Source organism: Netta rufina, assembly GCF_964035555.1.
Source record: "Netta rufina genome assembly, chromosome: 8".
Classification (NCBI taxonomy): Eukaryota; Metazoa; Chordata; class Aves; order Anseriformes; family Anatidae; genus Netta; species Netta rufina.
The window spans coordinates 25,245,551-25,268,102 of NC_140131.1; the positions used below are offsets into that span (position 1 = coordinate 25,245,551).

The window sequence follows — 22,552 nt, forward strand, 5'->3', positions numbered from 1 at the left end:
CAGCTGCACTTGGGAGCAGAGCCAGCGAGAGCATGAGCAGGCACCCTGCGGGAAGCTGGAGGAGGAGAGGGAAAGGCAGACAGCGCTGCACAAGCTCCAAGGTGCAGAAATGAGCATCTGTTGCTTGACCAAGTGGTGAGAAGTCTGACTGGTGAGATCTTTATGCTACTTAGAGAAAAAGGCATTTGTCTGGAGCCTGTGTGTTGACAATCCACCTTTAAGCACATTTTTAAGAGAAATGGCATATATTAGAAAAATCTCTTTTTGAAGACAAATAGTTGTTATCCTAAATAATAAGGTCATCTTCAAGGCTGTGTACAACCTTACCTATTATGCCAGCTACTACTGGAGATCAGATAAGCTTGCACATACAAAGAGAAAGCATTTCTCCAATACAATTTGCTACATTTTTGGGTATTCACAGAAACATAACATTGCCAAAATCTGCGGTTTGTTAAAAAATCTTAATTTTTTAAGAATGCAGCAGAACATTTCTGCTTGGACTAGTTACTGCATATTTGATAGCTCACTACACAACTTGAGTATGCAGCGACTGATGTTGAGATACGCTTCAACAGTCCACTGCACTGGAAAGAAAACACGTAGCAATGCTGTGTTTTAAACCATAATAAAATGGGCTGGCAATTTTTAAATAAAGCTTTTGTCTCTTGAAAACCATTTGTCAACATTGAACAGATTTTTTTGTTTCCAATATTTTTAATTTTTTTAGACTGTTTTTCTTAATTTCAAACAATTTCTTCTAGATTAAAACTTTTATTTAATATAATTAAGGCTTTAAAAATTGGTTGAAATAGGCAGGGGTAAAAAATTGTCTTAAACAAAGGGATTTTAAATTACGTAACTCAAGTCAGTGGATCTCAGCTAGCTTAGAAACAACTTTTAACAAAACTTCTCAGTGTTCAACACATCTTCTAATAAAAAATACAAATTTAAAACCCTGCATTTTGATAGGACACACACACACACACAAAAAAAAATCTTTCCCATTCTTCTAGTTAATGAATTTACTGACATTGAGTACAACAAAGTTCCAGCTTGTTTCTGATCTATTCTACTAAGACGCGCTAGTCAGCATAACCATATAAGCTTTCATCACCCTGCAAGAAAAGCATGCGGTGTTTTATCTGGAGCTCTGCAGTGATTCCAGCACAATAATTTTATCTTTCTCTCCTGAAAAAAACATGTGAGAACTATGTGCCGGCAGATAATACTGTCTCTCCAAACAGTGGAAGAACACATTACAAAGTCTGTTTGCAAAATTCATTACTGAGTGAAAGTAAATTGATTACTATGAACTTGCAGCAAGACTAAAACAAGGAGCTCCTTTCCACCTTATGGGAGTAAGTAGCTGCTCAGGAACAATTGTTGTTCCAAATCTACACTCTGCTGAACAGGAGCAGTCTGAACAGTTAGTTCAAGCTTTGAACTAAAGCAGCTTTGTCTGCTCCTGGAAACACGGAGACTGCAGCTTCTCCAGCTACATCTCTCATGTAGCTGTAATAATTCTGATGCATGTATCTGCTGCACACAATATTCAATATTCAATTTAGCAATGAAGCTTTCGGCTGTAGATTTTAAAATGAGTAGTCTTTTTTTTTTGCTAAGAACCCTACAGCATGTCCAGAACAGAAAGATTTTCTGCAGACTTGCTTATTATGTCTACTTGATACCTATTATTTACAAAATTTCAACGAGTAACATGAAAACAATTATTCAATATCTTGCATAAGATATTTTCTTTTGCCTGACGCTGACTTTCTATCTATAAAAATCATTTTATTTGAAGCAGTTTCTGTAACCAAAGGTAGAAAGAGAAGCAGAGCGCAGGTGACCAGATTTGCACATGCCGCAGTGCAAAAGCTAGAAACGCAGAATCTGATTAGCAGAATCTTGTCTGAAAGCCAAAAATGGCAGCAGAAGTTCGACAAAACGCTAAAGTAAAATTAACCTGTGATACCATACAGCCCTTCAAAATCTACTGTAAGTAACTGAAGAATTACTGTGATAAAACCACTTCCTGAAAGCCCCTCAAACACTGTCAATCTCTGTCAACACCATGTCCAGAAATGGGTACTGGTATGCTCCTTCCCTCCTCCCTCACAGAGCCATTGGGCTAAAGAACTGCTTGCCTCCCACTGTCTTGACCACACATATGTTGAAAGATGCCAAAGATACTGTTTAATTAACTCATCTACTTAGCAGTACCTATAGCAATAAATCATAGAGGGTCACCATCCCTATTCCAGTAGCTACCATCAGCCTTGCCTAGCTCTTACTGCTGCTATCCCAGTACTCCCAGTGTATGAGAATTACTGTGAAACCACTCAGAGGAACGGCCGTAGTGGTGAAAGGAAGCTTCTCCTCTACCTTTTTACAACTCTAAGATTATCAGCTTTGTCACAGGGGACTTCCGTATCTAAATCTTGTTTGGTCAAGAACAAAATCAGGCCCCAAACCTGTAACAGATGCTTCTGCTAAAACTTATTTTCTCATCCATTTCTTGAATGGGTAGGTGAAGACTGCTGGAAATTAATAGTGGGAAGGGAGCCCTTGCTTTGACCATTTTATAACAGAGCATAAATCCCTTTCCAGCTTTAAAGAATAAATAGTTGGACTAAATCATCACGTTCATCTATTCTGCTGTCCTTGGAAGAGGACAGAAATCACCGATTAAAAAAAAAAAAAAAAAAAAAAGCAACAAAAGAGACCAGAATATACTATCCAAGCCATGAGAACCAAAGGCATTTCTCAGGCATTTTTTTAATTTAGCTTCTGGCTAACAGTTTCCCATCTGCCATCCCCATAACCTCTAAGAAGAAAAAAGGAGGGAAGACCTTAAATGAGCCATAATGCATTTTCTTCCTGTTGGCAAGATGAAGCCCCCAGTGCTCCTTAATCACATAAGGGAGAGAGGTAAAGGGAAATGTATTTCCAGTCCACAGATGAAAATTTTCACTTTATCCATTGTGAAACCAAAATATGGGAAAGAAACATTCATTTAAAAAACTGCATGTATCCTGGTTTTTGGTTTTGTTTTAATATTAATTCACTTCTTTTTTATCCTTATTCTGGAGGAAGGAAAGGGAAGAGAAAGAAGAGTGTTGTTCACGAATTTGACAGCACTTCATATGCAATCAATTTCATTCTTTTCTTGCTATTCTTCATTCACAAAGCAGCATTATGGCATCATTCTTGTGCACTAGTTTGGAAGGAAAAAGAAAAGACCTCAGATACGGTTTGTTCCTTGCCTATGGCTCCAGGAATGACATGCTTCTCAATAATGGAAGCTGAACAGAAAATAAAATTGAAGTGGTAGTAGACAGGTGAGGACTCCGTGACAAATACCACTGGCATCCTGTGCCTACACTAAGGACCTACGTGTGCTTTTATGGATTATCTGAGGTATGTACATACCCAAGCAGGTGTGCTTGGCATAGATAAAGCCACTTAACTTGATTCAGTTACTCAATTTCATCATCTCACAAAGGCTTTTAGTAATATTTTTTTTAGGTTAAAAATGAAACATCTGAAATTTGGTCAAGTCAGTTTTTATTCCTAACACATTGCAGATTAGGTTAACATATCTCCTATTGATATTCATTTATCTTATAACTAATTATGCTTCTTTACATCATGTTGAATAATTTCAGTTTCCTCATTCTTTCATTTCATCTTGTATATTCTTGATGATTTGTTTATTCTTACTTTGTCATTTATTTATTTGCTAACTGCTTTATCTCCTCGTCTCTCACAAAAACACAGACAGAAGAACATGAACCTATACATCTTTATGTCTCTCTTTTCTGACCATCTTGTAACTCCCCCCCTCTTTCCTCCTCCATTATGACTCTGTCTCTGTGGAGGAAGAGCTACCCTCCTGTAAAATAAGGGAGTTCTGCAAATGTTTCTTGGTTCTGAAAGGAAAGTTTCCAGGAAAATAATTTTTATTAATGTTTCCTCCCCCGGAGTAACTCCGTGGTATGTTCTTCTGCCATACACTAATTAAGAAGCAGCAGGGAACAGCTTCCTTGTGAATAGCTGACAGACAACTTATTTACTGCAAGCAAGACTAGAGATAACCACTGACTATGTTATAATTCATCTCACCATTGGTGAATTTGCGTGGGAGGAGGGGGAATAAAGCAGCAGTTAGTGAAAAAGGAGAAACCTTGCCATAATGGCACACCAGACCAGAGAGCTGGTATTACACTCAAATACTCTTTAGTAACTCATCTTCACATCTTTCACTTCACACAATCACGATGACATCTGCAGTTTTCTGTTTGTTTGTTTAGGGGATTGAGACTGTTCTTGCCATCCACAACAGCCTGCAGACCCTTTCACTTCCCATTCCCATGCAGCCCAACCACAAAGGGCCTCTCTTGGAGGGTCAATGCCCACAGCAGGGCCTGCTCCAGCCCTGCATGGCATTCAGGTTTGGCAGTTTTTACTGAATTGCCAAAGATTACATGAATCAGAAGAAGCAACTCTTGCCTCATATCTTCATCATGGATTTGTTCCTTTTTGTGAAAGTGCTAATGAGTTAAAAACTTTAAAACTTTATTTTGAAATCAATGTGTAAATCAGTCTGTATGCCAGTCTGTATGCTTTCCTGTTACAGTATTTGTTTTCATTGAAATGAAACCCAGTGATACAATTCTGCACACAGGTGGCAACAGCAATCAGCAGATATTCTGAACTCCTGGACTGGGAGAGCTTTCCAGTTCCTGAGCTTGGCTCAGTTTTGATGCCTCCCTTCCCTGCTCCCTTCACTTCACTGCTAGAAGCAGGCGGCAGGCCCGTGTCCTAGCAGGGCCTCAGCTGCACCCACAGCACGCACCCTGTCCAGCTGACCTCACCTTACCTCCGGGCAAGGTATCTTAGACTACTTACACCTGAACTTTTAAAAATTAAAGGACACCACTCTTCATCTACTCAAATGATCTGTGTGACCTATTATTCAAAAATGAATTCTAACAGTGCTTCCAGGAGCTGAGTATCAGCAGAATAACTGCAGCTTTGCAAGTTAATGACACATTCCTACCCACTTTTTGTTTTCCAAGAACTACATTTAGCCCTTGCATATTTCTGCTCAGTATGTACTACCTCAAAGGAATTCGAGATAATAACTTAATTTCAAATTTATAATTTTTGCATTACTGGGACAGTACTATTTAAAAAGAATCAAACACTTCACAAGTACATTTTTAGATAAAATTGCAACCACACTGCAGTGTACAATGAAAAAATGGATGCTATGGTTTGGTTCAGTCAGAACTGGGAATATAACCCCAGCACAAGGCAACGTGATGCTGTCACTAAGATATATGACAGCACCTAATACCATTGTTTTCCCCAACCTGAGAGCTTGTATGGAGCCAATTTTTCTACTGTTTTGGCCTTTTAGCTTACGCCAGAGAAACAGCTCCACAAATAGCCAGCTTTGAACTCAAATAAAAAATACAAAAGAGCTTTCTGTCTTTCCAAGCTTCACACTAACATACACTGCACTCCAAAACCACACAGCGATCTGGCCTGGCCACAAAGCACTGCTTGGCTGATTTTCTAAGTATATCCAGCAATCTGCAACATATACACCACAGAGAGATTTAAATGAAGTGCAAGAAATAGACAAACCCAAGAGTTGTTTTCTGTTTCAGTTGATGATATTACTGCCTTGGGACATATGGATTTTGGAATAAACTTAAGAATCTTGGATTTCAGGTCAGATGCAGAAGGAGCAAAGCAAGGCACAAAGATAATGTGTCAGAATAAGGAGGGTGTTGCCCTCCCTCGCAGCTGTTCAGCTGTATTACATTCTCCAAGGAGCCTCCTCAACCTCCCAGTCCCCAAGTGAGCACAGATAGCGTGACAGTACCCCAGCAAGACTACAGAGGCAAGGAATATGCAGCTACTGTTCAGACCAACTAACTATTGCAACCAAGTGGAACTGCAGAAAGCTCTCTTTCAATATAAGCAGCAGTAAAAATAATTCCACAAATGTATGTTGTGGGCAAATTTTTTTCAGTGCTCTTTCACCATACACACAAAAAAAAGGGTCTGCATCTTTTATTGATGTATATGTTCCTTTTTACAAGGAGCTCCAGTGAAGCCTGCAGCCAGCACAAAGCAGAACTTTGCAGCCACAGTGCTCTCAAACACATCAGACTCATATTACCTAAAACAAATATTGGTCAAAAAGGAGATAACGTTTAGACATTTGCTTTAAAGTGTAGCATCCTTTCCACCTGCCACTGCAGGCCGCAGAAGATACATTCTAGTTAACATACTACTGACAGGATGACGAGAAAGCTCCTGTCAGACACTGGCCAGCCGGGTGTTTGAGACAAAACGCGCAGCCCCAGCTGACTAGTTAGAGAAAGGCTGGTGAGGTACAATTACAGAGGCATATGACAAGCTTTCATGCTTGAGTGACTTGAGAACCGATGACATGGCTTTAAACAGCAATCCTTCCTACCTCCGGTCACAAAACAGCAATAAGTCAACTGATGCACTGTTGTAAAATCATGATTTATTCCTTTGCTTTGAATACATGAGAGTATGGTATGATGTTCTGGTAGACTACCACAGCAGGTGCACTTGGGGCCTCAACATCTAGGGCCTGCCTCCAGCATGCATAAAATCAATGCTGTAGTTCAGCCTTCCTGCAAAAGCCTTCCCCGGCACTTTAATAATTGATAGTAGATTGAATTAAAAAATTATTTGTACTGAAACTCTTACAGCTCCATGCAACTAACAAGAATACATGCAGATGTTGTGATGGGTGCTGCGTAAGAATATACAGTATGACATTTACAAAGGTCTTCCTTTTACAGTTGAAGTGAAACAATGAACAGCCACCTCTGTGAATAAATCAATTCCTTTGTTTCATTCATTTATTCCAAAGTCATACGATTTGTTTCTCTATTATAGTTTACTGTTCAAAAGCAGAAATGGTAATTTTTGCTACAAACAGATCTTACAGAACATAATCCTCAGGCTAGCTGAATCTATCTCACTCTAACATTAAGCCTCAAGCAAGCTGTGAGGTTGGTGATAATCACATTATTAAAGTGGTTGGAAAGTCAAGCTAATAAAAGAATCAACAGTTAGGGCAAATAATGACCCAGAAGCTATGACAGAAAGGAGCAGTGGGAAGTTTCCACTTATATCTTTGTAGTAATTGGTATGGCAAGTAGACCAAGATGTCCACCAAAGGAGTTTTTAAGGGGGGTATAAACATAGAAAATCAGTTCAAAGAAAGATGTAAAGAATACATAGTGATTGTAAATGTGAGAAGATGCATGCTTGGCTGAAATAAAATATAAGCTGAAAATTGAATCAGAGCACCTCTAGATAAATTGATAAATTGATTATCTTTTGTTTTAATTAAAAACACTGTACAACAGCTGAAAATGGTAAATTATTTCTGTTTCTCCTTCTTCCACTAAAGTAAACCGTTTTAAATATAGCATTCATTTTCTCCCTGCACTGATATACTTCAATATAATGAAAGCATGAAATTCATAAGACAGAGATGTCAGACTTAAATATGGTTTTCTACTCTTCTCCTCCCTGCCCACCTCACTCCCTCAAGAACAGTGAGGAGAAACTAAGCAAGGCCTTGAATTATGCCTTTTTTCTTTCTTTTTTTTTTTTGTTATCAGTCACTGCCCTGAGATAGTGAACCGAAACAGAGCTGATAACTGGAAGGTGACATCACAGCCCAGTCTTCGTGAACTAACATAAGCACTTGGTATTCAGTTAGCCCCAAAGATAAGGCACAACTCCCTTAACAGAAACTTGTACTTGAGAGCACCGTTTTTGAAATAATTATCTTTCTAAGTATCAAGCTGCAATTTAGGAATATTAAATTGCATCTCTTGCAGCACAGAGTACCAGCCTGCTGTGTTTTGTACCCACAATAGCAAAACAGCATAAAGCTAGCACACATCAATGTTCACATATACTCCATTTGCTTATTTGTATTATATTAAGCATTCCAACATTTTGAAGAAGAAATATCTTGTGACAAAAAAACACATTTAATCCTTCTTGGCTATTTAATTGAATTCTTCACTAAGAAGTGATTAATTTGCTTTTTAAATTATATTGTTCTGTAAAGAGGCAAGCCTAGCATAGTTCTTGGTCTGTGTGTGAAAGAGTTTAGTACCTTCTCACTGAAGCTCCTGACAAGCCAGCTCTACTCTTGTTTGACCATACCTCACTAGTGTAAGGGAAAATTTACCAAGTGCTATGTGGAAAAATGCTACATGACACAGCAGTAACTTCATTTAACTATACCTTACGTAATGTTAGCACACTAAAAACATAACCAGAAGGAAGTGAAATTGATGTGCTCTCTGTATTCAGACTTGGTCTGCTGTCTACTACTCACACTTAGAGCTTGGTGACATCTCTCAGGACATCCAAATGGTATTATGGAAGTCTGTTATCACTACCTGCCCTTGTCCAGGAGATTAATATAAATTATTTTCAGTGATGACTATTACTTAATGAAAAGATTTGGAATAAACAGCTGAATTCTAAATGAAATGAAAGTTTCTCACAAAGATTGTATTACATCTGTTAATCTGTAATTGTTTCTAAATAGTTTGGAATCTGACCATGGAAATAAGGTAGTCTGCATCAGCACAGTGTAATTCTGTCTCTCCTCTTGTCATATCATAGCAACAGAGACCAGCTGAGATGCTGAGCCTAACAAAATCAAGTCTTAAGAGGATCCAAATGTAGGCTGAGAATATGATTGCAAATCCTGTGAGGCAGACTGACGCATGCCCACCTACAGAACCAATCTTCCACAGGCACAGACCTGCCATCGCGATTCCTATTTCCTCACTACCGGAGCAGTAAAAGAGGTTTGACTGGGGCATCATTACAGTTGAAGGTTTTTTACGGGGTATTTTGTCTTTCATTTTTTTAATACCAAGCTGTGTCCCAAACTGGCAAACTGGGAAAAAAAATTCAATTCCATGCTTTTGCCACATTGCCACAAGTTCTCCTAAGGGCTTTTCCTTGAAATTGTCTTTGCCCACTGGATATTATTGTATTGTAAAGCCTAAATTTTCAACTAGACGGTTCCACAGAAAAAAAATAAAAAGAATATGGAAATTTCATAAGATAGAGTAAAATCTTTGGTGCCTAATAAAATACATCATAGCCCAGTAATTTGAAGACTGATTATATTCATTCACACGCTGCTTTTTAGGTTTTATAGTTGATCATTTGGCCTCTGCTTATATGACCCAGGTTTCCTTCATTCTCTAATTATCACAGACTTACTTAGTTCCATATTCTGCAAATCACCACATGGTGAGGTACTGGCCTTGTGCATCCCCTCACTACAACAGTGATTACAGATTGAGGGACCTAACATTGTGGTGTTTTGGAAAAAATAATAAAATAAAATAAAATAAAATAAAATAAAATAAAATAAAATAAAATAAAATAAAATAAAATAAAATAAAATAAAATAAAATAAAATAAAATAAAATAAAATAAAATAAAATAAAATAAAATAAAATAAAATAGTTATACAACTCAAAAGATTTTAAAGTGATTTTATCCACTATAAGTAGTCCAAAAATTTTCACTCCTTATATACACACACACCACACATATATATTGGAAATTAGCACCTGCAAGTTTTTGAAAATGTTAGTTTTTAGTACTATATCCAACCTTGTCCCTGTGTGTTGAAAATAACTGTTCATTTATTTGGTAGAAGAATGAGCCATGTTCAGGAAAAGAACATTGACTTTCCATGACAGAAACAGTATTAAACAACATGTTTTATGAGGCACTTTTGAAAGATATAAATTACAGTATTTTTAATGACTGAGCACAACAGGTTAAGGATTGTGTACAAGTATACTCTATGACAAAAGTTGGTTATAAAGTGACAGTCTCATAGTAATGCAAAGTATATTCTTGTGAATATATTCAAAATACAGGGTATTTTAAAGCCACATAAGACTCTGCAAATAGTAAAACAGAATAATGCCTGAATATTTAGATATACTTTCAAAATGAAATGCAACACTCTTATTAAGCCTAAAGCAGGCATTAAAAAAAAAAATGTGGACAGTACCCTCAAACCTTTAATAAAAAAAAAAAAAAAAAAAAAGCAGCAGCAGCAGCTATTTCGAGTTGTACGCTATTATAAGTCTGAAGAGCTGCTCCAAATCAGAGCTATTACAGTATGCACTCCCAAACCACTCTAACAAAGATGAATCCACCTATTACCAGGTTAGGATAGCAGCTATTATTATGCCCCCTTGATTTCTTTCAAGTAGCTCCAATGGAATAAGCCACAAGTGAATAATAAAGATCTTATAATAGCCCTTAAGAATTCTTTTTAGGTTAGAAGGCACAGAAATGAACTCAGGAGAGTTAAAGAACTCTCATCTCCTGATAAGAAAAATAATTAACCTGACTTAATGTATCTGAGTAGGTCTTATATAAATCAGACTTTTGTACTTCAAGAGCCAGACTAAAACCATATATCAGAAAAGTATGTAGATATTGTCTTATAAGTACACATGGAACATATCTAAAACCACAAAGGTCTGTAGGTCATTTTGTGAAATGTTCAATATATTCTACTTAAAAGGAGATGTGTGAAGTACTTACAGTGCTTAGTTTGCTAGAGGTAATAATGATTCTTCTCTCATGCAACATACTGGCATAAAGTTGCAGCATGTTGTTCACATCCACAGCAACAAAATATTCAGTAAGGTTTCTCTGTTAAAATAAAGAAGATGTTAACAATATAGCAACACTGTTGGCTAAGTGGAACATTCACATGTTATTTACAAAAATTTTGACCAATTAGTAGAATTAGTAGGTTTAAATAAAACCATATATATATATATATATATTAAAAATATGACTTCGCATTAAAATTTAAATGCTCTAAAAATAATTGACTGAGTGTTAAAACCAATGGAAAACTAACTTTGGTGTAAGTTATTATTATTTTGCTTATTTGATTATGCTTCTGTATTACAATTTATATTATTTCTGAATCTGAAGAAATAAGAAATATATATCAGTAGCCACATATGCTATTAAGATAACCATTACTTCAACCCAGGAAGAGATCCCCCACCACAGCAATAACTGTTCTATCATAGTTATGAGAATAAAACTGTAGTATTTTTGCCTGCTCTCCTGAAGTCAATACATTTTATTCTACTTCAAGTCCAGCAAACCAGCTTGCTGGGAGGGGAAAAAAAAATGGCAACAACAACCCAAAGCCCTGTTAGAAAGTATTGGGTCTACCTCTATGGGGTTTAATGAAAAGTAAAGCCACCAGCACCTCTTATTCACAGTTCAAACACAGAGGTGGTGTCGACACAGGGCAGCACGGGATTACAGCCCCAAAAACCAGCGTGGGTACGATGAGCAGGGTCAAGGCAAGAGGGGAGCGTGAGCACTCCTGTGCCACGGGGCCGGGAGGCGGCTGTGGCCTGCAGCACCCCCGGCTCGCTGCCCTCCACGGTCGGGATTGCAGCGTGGATCTGAGCTGCTGCTGAGCAGCTGCCCTGCTGGCTCCATACAAAGAGGGACTGAGGCAAAACCTAGCCTTAGTGAAAGGCTGGGTGATGATCAGAACATTGACCTCCTTTCTGGATGCATTTCAATATTAAGTGAAAAAGTTACTGAAAAGAAATGACAGAAGATCCAATGACTGAACCGGTTTCACATAAATTCACAAATGGATTATTAATTCAAAGCCGTGGAGTACAGAGTTATTCTTGGTCCGTGCCGCATAAACTTTTGGAAGAGATGAAAGCGAGAGCTTTAACGCTACAAACACAGCGTTTAGAAAGAAACTGTGGTCCTTCAAGTGCTACCTTTAACTGATTGTCAGCGGCTGATGCACCACAATAATTTGAGTCCAACTTATCTAGGACACCTTTTAACATTTTAGTTGATAATGATATGCTGATTCTGTGTTGCAAAAGCTGTGGTAAAAAAGTCTGCAATCTTGTACGGACCAATGTGGCTTTGGGAGGCAGTCAGTTAGTTATTTCTGCATTACAGCTGTAAAGTTACTGCTCCTCAAGTTTGTGAAACTTACAACAAAGAACAAGGAAAAGCCATTTTACTACTGATTTACTATAATTACCACATCTCAACTGCCTACTTGTCCTACCCTCCGTTAGTATCAATTCATTTTGATCATTCTGGAAGGATGGGACTTCCATAAGCAGAGTACAAAATAAGTATAGGAAGGCAGCTTGATATTTACTTTTCCTTTCTCCCACAGAATCAGCAGAATAAATCCACAGCAACACCACTGTAAGATCTTCGATCAGCCAGAGACTCAAAGTGAAACTTTCCCCCATTTTCTTCAAGATGAACATATAAAACAACTCCTAATCCCCAAAGCTATGCTTTAGTAGAAGCCCAAATAATGAGTTTGAATAAGAGATTTTTTACACATAGAAGAATTCAGTCTATGGGGTGAAACCAATGAAAATAAACAGCTGCAAATGAATCCCTGTCCTGCCCCAAGAGCCCTTGCAATATGGGTCCTCTCTTCTCAATCCAGCACCTTCCTGTAGTTGTCTGGGTTGCAACAGAGGCCACGCATCTCCACTCAGCCCAAGCCTGAGCTGCCCCCTCCTCGCTGCTAGGTGCAGCCTCATGCTCCTCTCGGGTTTGGGTTTTCCCAGCCTGTCCTCACGTGGCTCCTCTGCTGCCCTTCCCTGCCTGTCCCACCTGCACCCCAGGGACGGTGTGGTGCTGTACCACGGCGACCCCATCGCAGCTACCGAACCGTTTAGCTTTTGGGAGGAAGTCACTGTGTCCAAGTGTAAAAATGCAAATCTAGATAACCATATTCAATTCCAGACAATGCAAAACTGGAAAAGCAGAAAGTTGGATAACACCTAATTAAGTAGCTTCTACCTAAACACACTATAGAGGACAGGGTTTGACATTTTGCATTTGGAATCTGCTGGCAGCACCATCAAGGATTTATCAGCCACCGAATGCAAATCTTCATTAAAAAAGTAACAATAATACCTGTGACTGGTGTATGGTTACCACCCAAATGCAAGCAGGTACAGTGTGTTTTCAGAAAGCCTGAAACCATGCCTTCTTACACAAAAAAAATAAACTGCATGTCTTGATAGATGAATTTGCAGCTTAGTAATGCACTGTTTAAAGGGCAGGTATTCAAACAACACTAGCTGCAGAAGTAGAATATGTTTTGCATATATAATCCTCATAAATGCAAACAAACAGTAACTATGAACAAAAGGCAGACATAGTGGTGCTCTAAAATACCCTGTATAATGCTTTAATATTGGTTAACAATGAATGAAACAGTAACCTTACTAGCTAAAGGTTATAATAATATACATTAATCATATTCTGAAAACAGTCCTAGAAAAAAAATAAATCTCCTATTGATAAAAGCAGAGTTCAGCCCTATCCACAGAATGAGATTTATACTTCTCCTAAATATTTAAAAAAGAAACTGCATACTTACGCTTTCAGGGATTGTTGGCAATCCAGTTATATCAGGAGTAATGAAATACGAGTGCTAATCAATGGGGAAAAATAATTAATAATTTATGTACACAGCAAACAAAAAAAAATATTTCTTTAAAAATCCAGCATTCCAGCATTTAGGATTTCCAACCCCATCATTGTTTAAGCAAATAGCCATTTTTCCAACAGTATTCTTACCACTACTAGACAAAGAATTAAGCAGACCAGAACATGAAATGACAATCTCTGGGTTAGCATAGCAGACAAACCAAAGGAACAAATCACTGTGCTGCAGTTTTGAAATAACACTAAAATTAAAACAGCTTTAAATGTTAAGTCAAGCCTGAGAACAGCATTGATTAGTTTAAGCATTGATTTTAAAGTTGCAAATACAAAAAAAAAATGTTAACGGACAAAATGTAAATTTAGAATGGGTAAGGAAAAATCATTTACATAAAAATTAAATAGAATAGAAATATTATTACTAAATATATGTTCTTATCTCTTTCCAAACATCTTTGAATCAAAAATGTGCTAACAGAAATCCAAGGTCTGACAGCTTGACATTCCACAATCATTTATGAAATACATTAGTAATTTTAGAATCTTAGTTTGAGGCCATTCAGAATGTAAATATAAAATAGATTAAACTGAAAACAGATGTAATTTAAATTATTCTCATTAATCCAGTGCTCTTAGTAGCTATCAAACATGGATTTAGTTCAGTAATTTTAAGACGTTTTTGCATAATTAGTCTAAATCTTGAAGGACAAAAAACCTTAAGTGCATACTAAGCAAATGTGATAATTATTGAATTTTTATCTTCTGTTACTTTTAATGTTTTTTTTTTCATTTTTCTTGATCTGTTTTCCTTAAGCTGTGCACTGCTATATGACGATTTTTAACACAAACAGTCCATTTTCAAGTCAAACTTGAAAAGCATACACTAAAACATTAAGTAAGATATTGTGTCTTTTGTTCAAGCAAGAAAAAAATGTATTTATTAATTCTATCAACTCTGTGTAGGAGGCTCTTATTAAACCAGCTTGATGCATTTAATCTAAAACTTTCTCCACAGGAAAAAAAAAAAAAGTCTTCTGGCAAGAGTTAAATAAAAAGTAATAGTAAGAAAAATAAAAAAGACTGGTTTAAAAAAGGCATCCCATAAACATCATAGCATTTGCACAATTAATATTCCAATATATTGTTTTGCTTCAACAGAGAAAAAACATTTACGACTTTTTTCTCTAGTCAGGAATAGGAAAATATTCAGATTAATGCAATGCTTACATTCTTAATAAGTCTGGTGAAAACAGAAAATTATTTCCTATACATAATAAGGTCACAGAAAATTTAACAAAAGATTTTCTGAGTAATTAATTTAATAACTTTGAAAAGCAATTACTTATAATTAACAAAGTAGTAATATTTCACTCATTAAACAGAAAAGGAAGTTAGAACTATGAGAGGCAAAGAGGCATTACTGCAGTCATTAAGAGTCATAAAGCAGCAAAAATAACGTGGTATGGAGTCCTTGCACATCTTTGTGAACTCCCTTAGGAAGTATGACTTTGGAAGAGATACTAAATTAACAGCTGCTGTCCTGTAAAAAGTTTTCTGTAAAAAGGGACACTAGAAAATTCAAGTTTTGTTCATCAGTTTAAGAGTTTGATGTTGGCTGTGGGTTTTTTGATGAAAGGATTACGACACACACATAGCTCTGAAATTAGACTGATTTAAACAGAATAGGTACGTTAATATTAGGTACGTTAATAATAGGTACGTTAATATACTGCTTTTCTAGGCTATAGACAACAGCAAAATTTCCCAAAGGACAGGTATAAATAAGCCTGAAATCAAAAGAGATACCCTATAGCAAGTAATTATTTCTTTAATTGCAATAGGTTTTAGATAGCGCCTTTTAAACTCACCGATACAAGACAAGGCTGTTTTTTCAAAACTTGCTGACTTGCAAAAATCATCTCTTGGTTCTTAGGCAACATGAGAGAAACATTGAACAATTGACTTTTTAGCTTTTCAACAAATAGACCAAAGCTGACTCTACTGTTTTCCAAGTTCAAAATATTGGCTGAAAATATGTTTTATTTTTTATATTTCTCCCCTATTTGAATTCAGACTTGACTTAGCTAGCTTTTCCAACAAAAGAAAAAGCACTTGTACTGGCCCTCCATGGGTAAAATAAAAGTGAACCAAATGATATTTAAGCTCTGGTTTCATTGCAAATCTCAGCTGCAGAGTATTTGTTACTAAGAATGCACAGTGAGAAGAGAACATGGTCCTCAACTGGACCAAGTCATTTTGGTGTCCTCCTTAGCAAGAATTACTGGGAAATACCATGTATCCGGATACCGGTACAATCATGCACAACTTATGCATGATTATATACACGTAATCGTAACTACTATTGTGGTCTGCTATTTAAACCCCTCTTCGATGTCCAGGAGCCTTACCCTGCATATCTGAGTAAATGGGAAGGAAGAATCTTTTTAATTCTGCGTCATGAAATTTGAACTAGACTCATCCCGGCACAATGAAAGGCAACCTTATGGTGTCATTTCTACAATTATTTTTCAGACCAGAGCTTCTTTTTAAGTCTATTACCACTGACTGTTCCAGTCTACCCTATTTATCCAATATACAAGGAGACAGATAGGGATGTCAATATAAAAAGTAGACACCCAAAGTTAGAGTTGCCAGTGGCCATAAAGATTTCCCTACTCCCTGCAGCACTGAGCATTATGAAAACACAGATGCCTGTAGATCCAAAAAAAACCCATTCTGTTTCAAGGTAATCTACTCCTTCCTGCTCTTCCCTGTCTGAACCTACGGTATTTGCTCAACTGTACCTGGAGCCAAGTATTTGGCAAAGGGCCTGCATTTAGATGATCATTGTTCAGTTAAAAAGATTACAAAAGTCTTTAATGGAACAAACTACTGGGAACAAGAGACAGGTGAGAGAAAAAAATAAAAATCAAACATTACATAATATAGATACAACCAGCAAGCACGAACTCTATTGCAAGCAATTTGTCATCCCAGCATTGCCAGCTGTATCCACCACAACCTCCAAGGCTCACCACAACACTCATTCTGAGGTAGGCAAGCTCTATGCAAGATGAAACGCACACTGACAGTAGTAGGCAGCAACACTTTGCAAGAAATTAAAGAAAAATAATCTTTAAAATTTCTCTATGTCCAACCAGAACACAGGAGAATTTTCAAAGCATGTTATAAAATATTTTAGGGTTGCCAAATTAGAATTGGTTATAATACTGCAATTAAGAATGGCAAAATAGTATTTATTATACTGAAGGGCGCTATAGACTAGTATAAAATGATATTTTGTAGTTCTGAAAACAAAAAAATAATTTGTTACTTTCTGAAAATTAACCTAAAAACAGTATGACAGCAACAGAAAAAAAAAAAAAAAAAAAAAAAAGGGCAACAAAAAATAATCTGTAGCTTTAAAACCAAGTATACTGTTTTGGTGACAGACAACACACAAGACTGGAAGGACTTCTAAATACAAATATTGGATTAGTACTGGTCAAGGAAGAAAAATACAGACTCTACAGACTGGAAAAAATGGAATAGCAAGGAAACGTAAATCTGAAAGATTAAAATAAAAGCAGCACTGTTTTAAGCAGCAAGGGTAAGCAACTACTGGCAGTGGAAGCCTCTCCATTTCTATATGCCCTCCTAAGAGGGCCAAACAGCTTTCTGAAGTCTGCTCTTACTTAAGTACAGGGCTCAATTCTAAATTAAATGGATTACAAGTAACAGGAAATGTCAAAATAAATAATCTAATGATCTTTCAGTATGTAAGGGAAGACTTTATAAAAATCACTTCTGTGTCTTGCAACTTGATAGCTCAAATGAGTCGTAGTTATTTGTGCACATTTACTTGTGTGTGCAGTCATTCTGGAAGATGGGAAAGAAGCCAGCTTGCATAGATTTGTGTCCAGTCTTATAAGTCTACCTACTCAGACATGGGAAGCAACAACACAAATTCTGTTTTTTATGATTCACAGCAAGAGAAACCAAAATTATCTACATGAAACAGCTGGAAGCACAAAAAGTAGTTCCAGCACTGCCAGACCCCGCTGCTATTTACTTTCTCTTCCATAGAGCAAAACTCAATTTTTTGCTTCTTTATGACTGACTTTAAGAGGACTACTTCAGACAGAGACAAATTCTACTCTGCATAGGACAGATGAAAGGTTAAAAAGGCTGTCCAAGCCAGTCAATTATAGGAAGCAATATAAGTTTACTATTTACAAAGGTGGTTTTTTTTTGTTTCAACCATAGCTATTACTTTGTAGCAGACAACAGAAGTAGGAATAATACAGAGAATACTTACCACACTTAGACTGACTAAAGCATTTGCCTTTGGCACAGGATGGCTATACAGTGATTTCAACAAATCATTTGAGTCATTTTCCTATAGGGAATATTTTTTAAAGGTGATTAATTGTCATATAATACAGAAAAATTACCATTTACAGTACATCAAGCTATATATAGAGGAGAATATATATATTTATTTAATGAATTTACATTACAACAAAAATACTTCCGTACACCACTAAAGCTTTCTGACTCATCGAAACAATTTCCTCAGCATATAGCACAACAAACTTAACCTGGCATCTTAAATTGGTTGTAGTAATAACTGCAATGCCAGAACTACTGATCAGGAAGCACAGGAGAAAATGATTCCTACCCCAAAATTCTGCCAAATACAACCTTAATAACCATTTTACTGTTAGGGCCAAAGATAAAAGTTCCATTTAAAGATTCAGTAAACCATTCATGAAACCATAAATAGAGAATACATTTAACTAAGCCAACTAACACCTAACTTTCCTACTGCATTTTCATTTTACATAAAAAAGTCATCATATAGTGCATTTGCTATAATGCACCATAATTGCTTAATGTACAGTTCATCTATTCTTGAAACGTCATCTTTTCCAATCTACAGCATAAAGTCAACTACTGATGCCCCCCTCTCCTCCTCCCGAATTACAATCTATTACTTTAATATAGTTAAGGTAGAAAGGTATGGGTTTAATGTTCTCAGTGAAACAGATGCCAATGTTTCCCTTCCCGTGTAATCCTGGAATATGTCTAATTGCTCATGAATATGCAAACTAAACTATCAGGATTCTTCACCAAATGTTGCAAGCAATTTTGTCTTGCTAGTTGAGATGACAGAATTACGAGAGGTAGTTCTTAGTGAATATGAAGGGTGAAACAGTACATCATATTTTATGCAGTTCTGAAAAAAAGTGTTTGTAACTGATAATCAGATAGTTCTGGAGATCTACAGTTTACAATCAATACATCATACAGTTCTCCAGTGATGTGACACTTTGCTCACACTTCATCCAGGACTTGTTTATGCTAAGACTGACACTTTATAAAGGTAGATTCTCAGCAGCTTTTTAAGATTAATGTGGTATTCAAGTGATAGGGGTGGTTGTACATTCAGATTGTTTGAATTTCAATACAATGAATTTAACGACCTGCTTCTGAATGTTACTAAAAAGATTTAAAGCGTGTAGAATCCCTTTATAGCACTTGAAATAGTGACTATTATTACAAGGAAAATCTTTAACACAAAGAAACAGAATACGCAAAATTACCTGTTCTTTAGCCAAATAATCTGCCAGGGTATTTAAGAGCTTATAGTATACTTCAAACCAGGGCAGGAAACTAAAAGAGGAAGAAAAAAAAAAAAACATTTGAGTAAATTATTAGTGTATTTTTCCAGTGCTTATGAAATACTACTATAATTAATGTGACTTGCACTTTTTTTTTTTATTTCTACATACAAATAAAATGCATATAAAACTTTTCTCCGTTAATTTCAATTTGATGGTGCATCACTGACAGACAGTACTACTAAGCTATATTCTTTACACTGTATCTATTAAACATGCAGCTATTTTGCAAGTCTCTGGTTTTGCTTTGTTTGTTATAAAGCTGATGTCTGAATACTTCAAATGCATTAAGTACACCACTTCACTTTGCACAATAAACTGTACAACGATTTGAAGTTCCACATAAATGTAGACTACTGGCTCATATTTTTGCCTCTCGTTATTCTAAATGCATAAGAGCTCACTTTAAGCATTGTCAGACAGTTTCAAATCAAATTCCCACTACCTTTTAATGTTACAAGTTTCAGTAGCTTTGTTTGCAACTTTATTTGCAGTTTTGAGATGCTGCACTCTGTTGTACCTGGCCAGACTGCCCCAACTGCTGCTTCCTTGAAGACTGAAAACCTTTTTACCTGGGCTGAGCCAGTACCCCATACTTGACAAGTTGTGCACTGCTAAAGAATACCACAGATGTCACATCATAGACAAGAAGATTGGTCTCCCAATAAAGTCATTCCTATACATAGAAGCAAATTCTAAAACTGTGAGCCTTCACCAACAGCTCACAGCACACCAACACATGAGTAATTACCAGACTTCACACAAGTCCACAGCCCATATACGTGCAACATTCCCAATCAGTTAAGCAGAATCCAAGATAAATGTAACATAACTGAAGAGCATGAGAAGAGAAACCCAAACACAGTGCCATCATTTCTATTTTTTGTAATCTATTTACAGAATGGTTACCTTTAGCTGAGACATCAACAGAGACAGCATGCTACAGAACCACGTAATAACTACTCAAGCATTTGATCCAGAAGTAAAAGACTTTTTTTTTTTTTTTTCTCTAAGAATTTTATCACAAATACAAAGGACATTACCATGAATAGTATAATACTAGTTGTTCATGATTTGGCAGGGGTGAATTTTTTTTTTATTACATTTTATACCCGTACGTAACAATACTACATATTTGGTTGTTGTTCAGCACAGTGTAAATCCATGGACATAATTCCGGTGCATTTTTAAAAGCTGTAACGCATGCTGTGGGTATACCTTGAAATGACAAAAATGTACTTCAGGAAACATTAGGCTAATTGCAACTGAGGAGCCCAGTATGCGCAACCTAAATGCTTTCCCCTACAGGAAAGGGAAAGCTGCTAGGGGTTGGTTCAGAAGCCAAGGCTACTCCTGCCCAGTGAGCAGAGTGAAGAGTGAAGAGCAGAGTGTTTTTTTCTAACAGCTCTGTTCTCAGTAAGCAGATGCCCAGGCTTTAGAAATAGACTCCAGTTCTTACAGCAGAGAAAGAGAACAGCAGAAATCTGATTTGGCAACATGGTTATAGTTGAGCATTTTATAGCAGTCTGACTCTGCTATCTTTATAAATGCCTAACTCCTGGTTCTTTAAAAATATATATAATAATCACCATCATCAGAACCATCACAAATTTACTCTTGAAAACACAAATGAACACAGAGGCAACAACATCTTTAAGCCAGTGCATTAATATCTTTATCACACTTTACCATACACTGTACTGGCTAATTATTGAAAGTCGATCAATCTCTTTAAGCTCACAGACATTTCTAATACTTGGTATTGTTGACAGGAGTTCAAGTGTGACATTACTGCATCTGCTTTTCAGAATATTTGTATATAATCATAACATTTACTTCACGTGGCCACTTACTGCTTACGGGCCTGCTACACACCCCTGTGAAATACTCACTGCAACAGCTCCTAAATCAACTCATCTTGGAGTTATACTCCAGCTCAGACTCCTGTTCTATTACCTTCCGGAATCACATTAACTTTATCTTGGACAGGAAAATAAAACTGCAGAAGTCAGATCCACCGAACAATTCTATCAGTTTCGAACTGCAGCAGAGGTCAGGACACAGTTCAAGCGTTTTGTCCAAGGTACAAGGTTTAAATTGCAAAATACTTTCATAACACTGGACACAAGTAGTTGACTTTATCTGAAAACTTTCCAGTGTTTTGCCATGACCTCAGCAGTAGCAGTCTATATTACCCAAGTATATTTCTTCCTGCTGTAGAATATTGTAAAATCTTATCTGATCATTCATTTTTCATAATGAGCATTTATAAACAGCATGCTATAAAAATAAATGCTCCTACTTCAATAAAACATTAACCATATTTCTTTCTTATATCTATGATCTCAGCTCCCCTCTTACTTTGAAAAGAAAAATTAAATGCAAGTTTTAGAATATATGCCCAACAAGGTCAAATTCATTATTTGAAATTAATAAACCTGAGCACAAAGCCAGGGAAGATTTTTCTTTCAGACGGTTACACCATGCTGACCAGAGTACTCAATCCAAGAACTCTTTCCCTTGGCAAAATCAGGTTGATGATGCACTTCCATGTCTCCATGTAACAAAACCACAAAGAAATACATTGTAAAAACAGACTACTTGAACATCCTTTAAAAATGCCAGTTTCCTTTTTGAGCTGAAAGACTGGGAAAAGGATTGCTTTCAGCTTCATAACCACAGATATGAGGTTAATATAATTTCAACATGCCATTTAAACCTGAAAAATTAAGACCAATCAAAACAAGTGCTCCATTACATTCTATGGCATGAAACCAAAGACCACCAAAATCTGTCCTGTTTTTTTCTCCCACATCTTCAGCTCTTCGCAAGCATAGTTCAACTGCAAAAGTTTATGTCAATGATTTCAATTATGTTGTTTATACTGTAAAAAAATTATGAAGACCTAATGCAAAGCAAATAAGTTCTTCATATTTTTCTTTTAAGTATTTACTAATTGCTATTATTTCAGTACAACAAAGAATTGCTACATTTGTTGTTTGCAAACAATAAAGCGTGTGTTTGTATGTGTGTACACAATGCTTCTCTGCTTTTAAAAGTAAACAAACACAGATCGTGTTTGTTCATAATTCAGACAGCTATCAGTCAGGAGGGATTTCAGATTCTCGACGCAAAGACCAAATATAAGCTCGTTTCATTTTGAAACATCTTCATGGCTGTCAAGCAACATTCTTTTCCTGTTATATCACAGGCTGGTTTTGCAAGCACTTGTATTAATAATCCCATTAACTTATTTG

At 36.5% G+C, this 22,552-nt stretch overlaps 1 protein-coding gene across 1 annotated transcript in view; it reads right to left on the minus strand.

Annotated features, from left to right (window-relative positions):
- DENND1B (DENN domain containing 1B) overlaps positions 1 to 22,552 on the minus strand; it is a 158,368-nt gene that overhangs the window by 66,037 nt on the left and 69,779 nt on the right. The window contains exons 6-9 of the mRNA XM_084291384.1: positions 19,218 to 19,287; positions 17,930 to 18,010; positions 13,547 to 13,600; positions 10,675 to 10,785 (exon numbers count right to left, since the gene is read on the minus strand). Of these exons, the coding sequence (XP_084147510.1) occupies positions 10,675 to 10,785; positions 13,547 to 13,600; positions 17,930 to 18,010; positions 19,218 to 19,287 (316 nt within the window). The remainder of the gene's footprint in view (positions 1 to 10,674; positions 10,786 to 13,546; positions 13,601 to 17,929; positions 18,011 to 19,217; positions 19,288 to 22,552) is intronic.